Source organism: Triticum urartu, unplaced genomic scaffold (assembly GCF_003073215.2).
Source record: "Triticum urartu cultivar G1812 unplaced genomic scaffold, Tu2.1 TuUngrouped_contig_6411, whole genome shotgun sequence".
NCBI classification, from domain to species: Eukaryota; Viridiplantae; Streptophyta; class Magnoliopsida; order Poales; family Poaceae; genus Triticum; species Triticum urartu.
In genome coordinates, this window is record NW_024117173.1 from 1 (window position 1) to 8575 (window position 8575).

Here is an 8575-nt window from a genome sequence, read left to right on the forward strand (position 1 = left end):
TGGGGGGAGGCGGCGCTGGAGCCGGTGCGGTGGGTGCGGATGCTGTGCCGGGAGCTGGGCGCGACGTTCGTGGCCGGGGTGGTGCTGGTGTACGGCCTCAACCAGGGCTTCGCCGGCTCCTTCTTCCGGGTGGCGTCCGACTACTACTGGAAGGACGTGCAGCGGGTGCAGCCGGCCACCGTGCAGTTCCTCTCCATCTTCTTCCACGTCCCCTGGGTCCTCAAGCCCCTCTGGGGGGTCATGACCGACGTCCTCCCCGTCCAAGGCTACCGCCGCCGCCCCTACTTCGTCTTCTCAGGTCAGCCAAAGCCATGAATGATGAATCCATCCACCTCTCCCAACTCATGGATGAGATCGACATTTGTATTAGCCTGTGTAGATAGACATTGTGACTTGCAGGTGTTGTTTCAGAGAGTATGGGCATAAGAGAACATGTTACTTTTCATATAGATTTGAGGATGCCAGATAGGGCATCTTGGTTTCCATCCTGGTCGCCGGAGCATACAGCATTTCCGTTGTACGAGTAGTGAGCAATGGCATGCTAATTGTGTTCTTGGTGGAGGGTCTTTTGAACACTGCGGTCGTCCTAACTGAAAACAAGTGCACGCCGACCACGTTTGAGGTCGAGAGCGGTTGGGCAGCTTATATGACAGAATTGTGGACGAAATTGTGTTAGCTCAACTGCATTTTTCTTACTATTGCTGGCTTGATCTGAGTTAGTGGGTGCATGTTTTGGACCAAGCTGTTGATTTGCCCGCACTGTGGGGGCATAGACTAGACTGTTTGGTATATATCGCTGTCAGCATCTTAGTTAATTCATTGTGGCGGCATGGCTGTACATTGATTGCATTGTTTGTAGGCATATGCAAGTGTCTACAACTTGGGACACCTTGCAACTATTCATCTGTGCAATTTATCACATTTGATTATATTTATTATCCACTCGAAAGGATCGATTATACTACAACAGCCGATGATGCGGGTTAAAATGTCTGAGGACAAAACAACACGGGCTAGAAATTGTTACAGAAAATAGAAAAACTAGCACTAAATTTAGTGGTCCCTTGTTAAGTATCAACAAGAACCAATGGAAATATGCAACACATTATCTTTTTATACTAGATAAGAAAGTGTTGTAAACCATATGCTGAGAGATATGAGGAGCTCATGTAAGGCACTTCCTCGCCAGAGATATTCGCGGTGTACTATGAAACTGTTAGTCTGACTGACTCTGACACAAGTCGAATAACCCGAAGTTGAATAGCTGTTATGATAATAAACTGGCAGAACTGATGATTTCTGACTTTTCCACCAACTAATCTACATGCTTGATTAGATGTGCCGCATCTGTTATTGTTTCAAATTGCATAGAAGTATCGTAAGTCCTAACATTTCAATGCTCTTACAAGGGGTTGCTGTCCAGTAACCTCTGTTGTGTCCTTTACTTACAAGTGCTTATAAGCGTTCATCATTGATATTTGCCACAAGCCCACAATTATAGACGTGATTGAAAAATACGCTCTTTTTTGTGGCTGTAGGAATGCTTGGAATGTTTTCAACTGCCATTCTTGCCGGTGTCGGACTATCAGTGACTTCTGCAGTAGTTTGCTTCGTGGGAATCTCCACAGCAGTTGCCATTGCTGATGTTACAATAGATGCATGCATCGCAAAGAACAGTATTGACAAGCCAGCATTGGCCCCAGACATGCAGAGCCTTTGTGCATTCTCGTCGTCGCTAGGTGCACTTATTGGGTATGCTACAAGTGGCATGTTTGTCCACCATCTAGGGGCACAGGTAAACTACGGTCCAAATTCTTGAAGCTTATTTAATTGTTAGTTTCATTTTTTTCGGTAATGCTATCTGGCTGACGTTCCCTGGGAAGGGGATGGCAAACGAACGCTGTTTGCTGGCAGTTTTAGTTGTGACGCAAGATCAAACGATGGCAGTGTTTGCTTTCCTTCTTCCCAGAAACTGCCATGCTGTTCTGAAGAAACTGCTAACCCCCACACAACTAAAACTGCCATCTAACGTTCGCAAATACCACCCCCTCCCAGCAACGTTCGCCAGGTAAGAGGGTCCCATTTTTTATGCTGCTTGACTGAGAAACTAAATTTTGCATGCATTCTGATTTAATGTAGGGTGCATTAGGTGTGATGGCTTTACCTCCTACTATGTTGGTTTTCCTAGGATTTTACATATATGAGCTGAAAGTGTATCAGCATAACATGAAAGAGAAGGTACGTTGATCAGCAATCTTATTCCACCTACTGCTTCTTTTGCTCCAAACTCATTAAATTTGTTTCTTGATGTCTGTATGTGAGTGAACAGGATAGTCTATCATTCTATCTAACATCATCCCATGTTAACTAGCTTGGCCAAGCTGGGTGCATTTATAGTTTTATACATTATTCTCCTGGAATTGTACCATATTAGCAAATTAAGTTAATATGAATCTGATGTTTAAGTGACTGGAAATCTTCAGGTATCTTGTTTGAAGAAAATTATACCTTTCTCAGATGAATTAAACTGAACCTAGACAGTAAACTGAGGAAAGTGTACTTGTAAACTTTTATAAGATCGTTAGAAAATAAGAATCTAACGATGGAAGGAACTGCACAACCTCCAAATTTTTTGCTTCTTACTGAAATGCTAATCAAATGCAGGTTTTGAACAAGGTTACTGTGGCAGTTAAAGGGATGGTTCAGACAATAAAGTATCCAGTAGTGTGGAAACCATCTCTTTACATGTTCCTTTCGCTGGCCCTCAGTATCAGCACTCATGAGGGGCAGTTCTACTGGTACACTAACAAGGAACCGCCTAATCCTGGATTTTCACAGGTAGAGCTTTTGTTTATGACCTGCTTAATGCTATTGCTTACTGCTAGGCTTGTTACACAAAACAAAGGAAGTCTTGATAAAATATTATCTGCACCTTAGTGGCTTGGCCCACCGGATCGCCACTCTGCATGAGCCATATATACATACTGCAGGTCCCTTTGGGGACATCAAATAAAATTTGAACAATACAGAGAAGATTAGCATGCCCCTGCGCAAAGTTATAAATTCTGTATAATGTTTCAGATAATTAACTTTGCAATCAATATTAGATAAAAAATTTCTTCAGTGCATGCATGTTTGTAGCTCCTGCAGTCTAAAATTCCTTCTTAACTTTCTTCAGAATATGGTTACCTAAAAGTCAGTCTGTCAATATTTTCCAAAATTTTAGGTTGATGGAGGAAGTAGCTTAGTCATACATTATCTGAGAAGTTATCTTACTCATCTAGGTAAAGCGGGTGCGTATTGACTTTTGGAAAATTAATGAAATACCAATGGGATTTGATTTGTCTTTTGTCACACTGGTGTTGATTGGATCACAACACAATATGGCCCTGGAATTTAAAATATTTCCGCCCCAATAATATTTTTACAAAAAATATACATGCAACTATAAATTCCTTGCTTAGCATCTTCCATCTCATGAGGCTTTTCTTTCCAATGAATGAATTTAAAATCACTTCTTATCTTTTATCACCATTTTTTTAAGATAAATATCGCCACTGTTTTCTATCCAAAGGATATAAATAAAACACTAGAAGTGCCTGAGCGGCAAAACTACGAAAAGGTTGAAAGAAAATAGAGAAGACTGAGATCTTGCGCGTCAATCACTCTCAGACAACTGAATATAACACAATCAAGATCTATCAGAAAGGCGAGCTAGATAAAAAGGTGCCTACTTTCAAATCTTGGAATCTAGGATGCAGCCATGCATTTCCTGATCGCACAATCTTGCTTGTTCCACAATGATGTCCCCAATGTCCCAAAAAGATTCCTTACTAAGATAAAGTGCATCATTCCAACAACCAAAAATATCTTTCAGCTCTTAAACGGTAGCGCATAGTCTCCATGTTCGAGCATTGCCTCTAATAATGTAGTGTAGTAAACTTTACGGGGCATGCATGTTTGGAACGCTGGAGTTTCAGAGTAAGCAGTTGAATTACAGAAACCAGTCGTTCCAAACTGGGCTAAAGGTTTGTGATTTAACACAACTGAAAAAAATGACGGCACATTGAGTTTTAGAGTGAACTGTCGAGAGTGTTGATCAGCTGGCCTTCATCTCCATGCATGCAGGAATTTGTGGGGATGGTGCACGCCGTCGGCGCGGTGGCGTCCATGGTGGGCGTCCTGATCTACCACAAGAACCTCAAGGACTACCCGTTCCGGAGCATCCTCTTCTTCGCCCAGCTCCTGCACGGCGCCTCCGGCCTCCTTGACCTCACCTTCGTGCTCCGGTGGAACCTCGCGCTCGGCGTCCCGGATGCGGCCTTCGTCACCCTGGAGGAGTGCGTCTCCCGGGTCGTCGGCCGCGTCCGGCTGATGCCGATGATGGTGCTGAGCACCAAGCTCTGCCCGCCGGGCGCCGAGGGCACCTTCTTCGCGCTGCTCATGTGCATCGACAGCCTCGGCATGCTGGTGGCCAAGACCGGCGGCGCCTTCGTGCTCCGGGCCCTGCACGTGACGAGGACCGATTTCAGCAACCTCTGGCTCGCCGTCCTGCTGAGGAACCTGCTGAGGCTGTCCGCGCTGGGCGCCATCTTCCTGGTGCCCACCGCCGACCAGACCGACGTGCTGCTCCCGCAGGACCTCCTCAGCTCCGGCTCCCCGGTGGCTGCCGCCGGCGACGAGGAGGAGAGGTTGTTGCAGCTCGGGAAGCTCACTTCTCGCACTGACGACGATGTATGATCCACACAGGTACTGTGTTGCGCGACACACATGCACAAAGAAAGAAAGAAAGAAAGAAAGGAAAGGGAGGGAAATAGAAGTACTCTCTCCAATTCAAATTAATTGACGCAGTACAATTTTAGGAAGTACTCCCTCCGTTTCAAAATAGATGACCCAACTTTGTACTAATACTTATCCACTACAAAGAAAACAGTAGATTGGCTTTGATAGATGGCGCAATGCAGCTCCGATACCACTGCACAAAGTATTATGTTTCTTCTCAACATGGAACATTTTTTTGTGAAATATCAGTGCTCCAAAAATGCTAGTTTCAAAAACATTTTGGAGTACTGATATTTTTTTGCCACGATTTTCACGAATGTCATTTCATGCTTAAATTTTGTAGGCATACAGAACATTTGCCAAAGTTTACTAAAAAAATTAGAATTTGTTTACTTTTTTTATTTTACTGTTCACAAAGATGCATTTGAGTTCGGGATCAGAATAGAACTTTCAACAATACATGATGAAATACAAAGGAATACAATATTATCTTTGGGCGTCCATCCACTCATAGGTATAAGTTAACATCATAACCTAATTCGTAATCCTTACTTGTCCTATATAAATCCTGCAAAATGATACATTGTAGTCATAAGGGTCAATACATCAAGGACGTGTTTGGTTGCTGCATCGATTTTGGCTGCATTGCATGTGTTTCTCATATGGGCCTAGCGGGCTCACATATAGGTTAGCTGCATGAGGGGACTAAATTTGGCCCGCTGTTTGGTTGGCCGCATTGCATTAGGCGCATAGATGACATGTTGCTTGGTTGCAACCTGCATAAGGTGATGTCACCATTTCTCACTAGTGGCGACCTTACCACACACGATCTGAACAGTTTCACTTCTAGCTACTGTAACATCCCAAAATTTGAAATTTTGGAATGTTATGTTAAATAAATAATTATGATTGTTTGTTTGTTTGTTGTGTGATTGATTGTGTGAAATTGAGTGGAAATTAAAACTTTTGAAAGTTGGATGAGAGGGAATAAAAGGACTTTCCCAAAACTTTCATCTTGCATTTTTTATCTCCATGAATTCAAATTAATCTCATCACAAAACCCTAGAGTGAAGATAATATGACTTTTTCCATTTAAAGAAATGAAAAGGGGTTTGAAAATGATTTGAATTCCATTTGAAATATTTCAAATTTAGAAAGTTTAAGAAACTCAATGAGTTCATAAAATGACTTCTTCAAATTTGAAGAAAGAGAGTTGTAAGTTTCAAAGAAATAATATGGGAGTCACTTTGAAGTTATTTGAAACTCATTTTTCCTATTTGAAGTTGTTTGAATTTTCAAGTTTCAAATCCTCTGAAAACTATTCAAAATGAGAGAAGAAATATGACACTTCAAAATTCAGAGGGCATTCGAAATGTAACTTGGCCAAGGGAAAATAGAAAAAAAGAAATTGGTTTGAAATTCAAATTTCAAATCCAATTGGGAGTTATTTGGGTTTATATTCAAATTATTTGTCTCCTAAAAATAAATAAATAAATGGAAACAAGGGTAAAATGATTCCCTTTAATAGAAAATTAGGAGAAAATAAATTTGAAATCATTTTGCTATTTAAAAAATGATTTTTATTGATTTTAAATGCAGCAGTAGCACGGTTTGACTTTTATGAATTTTTATGGAATTTATTTGAACTTGAAAATAGTTCATCTTATTCTTGGTATTTTTCTAAACATTTTGGAATATAATATGCCTATGTATTTTTTTCCTCTGTTGCAGATTTTCTTTCTATTAGAAAAACACACCGCATCGCCTGGACCATTATTCAATATAGCATACATTTCATAACCATAATCATCATATATAGGAACTTTGTAGTCACAATCAATTGCAATCTCCTCCAAAATAGTGGATTCATCATTAAATAAAGTCACGACCTCTCCAAATCCACTTTCATCAATATAATCATCATAAATAGGAGGCATGCAATCATCATAACAAATTTTCTCATCAAAACTTGGGGGACTAAAAATATCATATTCATCAAATATAGCATCCCCAAGCTTATGGCTTTGCATATCATTAGCATCATGGATATTCAAAGAATTCATACTAACAACATTGCAATCATACTCATCATTCAAATATTTTGTGCCAAACATTTTATTGACTTCTTCTTCTAACAATTGAGCACAACTTTTCGATCCATCATTTTCAAGAAAGATATTATAAAGATGATCAATAATATGATGTAACCTAAATTTTATTTTTATGTAGTTTTCTTTTATAAACCAAACTAGTGATAAAACAAGAAACTAAAAGATTCAATTGCAAGATCTAAAGATATACCTTCAAGCACTCACCTCCCCGGCAACGGCGCCAGAAAAGAGCTTGATGTCTACTACGCAACTTTATTCTTGTAGACACGTGTTAGGCCTCCAAGCGTAGAGTTTTGTAGGACAGCAGCAATTTTCCCTCAAGTGAATAACCTAAGCTTTATCAATCCGTGAGAGGTGTAGAATGAAGATGGTCTCTCTCAAACGACCCTGCAACCAAATACAAGCAATCTCTTGTGTCCCCAACACTACAAAAAAATACACTTCCGTGATGATACGTGTTTGTCACAGTGGGTCGCTTTTTTGTCATGCATGTACATCCATGACAAATTTATGACAGAATCAAGATAGTCATACATGTGCTGTCGTAGAAGTGTTCCATGACATTACCAAAATTATCATCATGGAAGTGTCCACTTCCATGACGATAAATCGCGCGTCACAGAAGTGTTTTCGTCAAGGGTGACCGACACGTGGCATCCACCGTAACGGAACGCCGTTAAGCTATCGGGTCGAGTTTTGGATCCGATAACCCGTTAACAACCCCGACCAATGGGGATTTTCCACGTGTAAAATCATCATTGACTGGAGGAAACACGTGTCGGCTCATCGTTGGGACAGATGTCAACCACTCATTGGACGGAAGGCGCCTATGATACGTCGACACGTGGAACGGCCCAACAGAGGTCCATTCCTGTGAAAGGGCCGGCCCGTTTGACTTGGTCAAAAGCTGGCGGGCCGGCCCATGGAAAGCCTGTTAATGGCCTGTTCGAATATAGCCCATTTATAGCCCGCTAACCCAAGGCCTGTTACGCCCTATCCGAATTAGGCCCAGTAGCGTCATGTGGACCATCCAATATGATTCCAGCCCGTTTCCACTTCTGGCCCATGTATGGCCCATGATGTCTTTCGGCCCATATGAGGCCCTATGTAACTCTTGGCCTACTAACGGCCCGTGGTGAAACTAGCCCGTAATGAACAGTGTATCACTTTACACCCATTAACAGCCCGTGGTGAAACTGGCCCGTAATGAACAGTGTATCACTTTATACCCATTAACGACCCGTTATTCCGTTGGGCCGTTTCCAGCCCATGTTATCTTTCGGCCTTCTCAGAGCCCATTTATTCTTGGGCTCATTTCCAGCATTCGTTTACTTACGACCCGTTATTCTAGCTTTCTTTGAATTATCCAAATTCAGCCCGTGGTCAATGGATGGCAGTTTGTGGTCCGTTAATACGTTGGGCCAATTTGATAGTGTCATCAAATACGGCCTATTAACGATGGCCCGTTATGGTCGACCCATGAACGGGCGATTCCAACTTTAGCCCGTTTACGGCCATAATGCGGTCTGTTTGGCCCATGTTTGGCCAATTGATTATACGGCCCGTATAAGGCCCATTGATAATACGGCCCGCAGAAGGGCCATTGTTTCTACGGCCCGTAGAAGGCTCATTGTTTCTACGGCCCGTAGAAGGCCCACTATTTCTACGGCCAGTAGGAGGCC

General features: G+C 42.0%; 1 protein-coding gene and 1 pseudogene across 1 annotated transcript; both read left to right on the top strand.

Moving 5' to 3' along the window:
- Positions 1 to 9: 9 nt before the first annotated feature.
- On the top strand, positions 10 to 5057 carry LOC125530572 (probable folate-biopterin transporter 6; the record flags this gene model as incomplete). Its single annotated transcript, XM_048694952.1, is given in 5 exon segments — positions 10 to 298; positions 1539 to 1795; positions 2140 to 2238; positions 2665 to 2838; positions 4129 to 5057. Coding segments are annotated over 5 exon segments (1431 nt in total), but the record flags the coding sequence as incomplete, so codon positions are not given.
- On the top strand, positions 2991 to 3087 carry LOC125530573 (annotated as a pseudogene).
- Positions 5058 to 8575: the final 3518 nt, after the last annotated feature.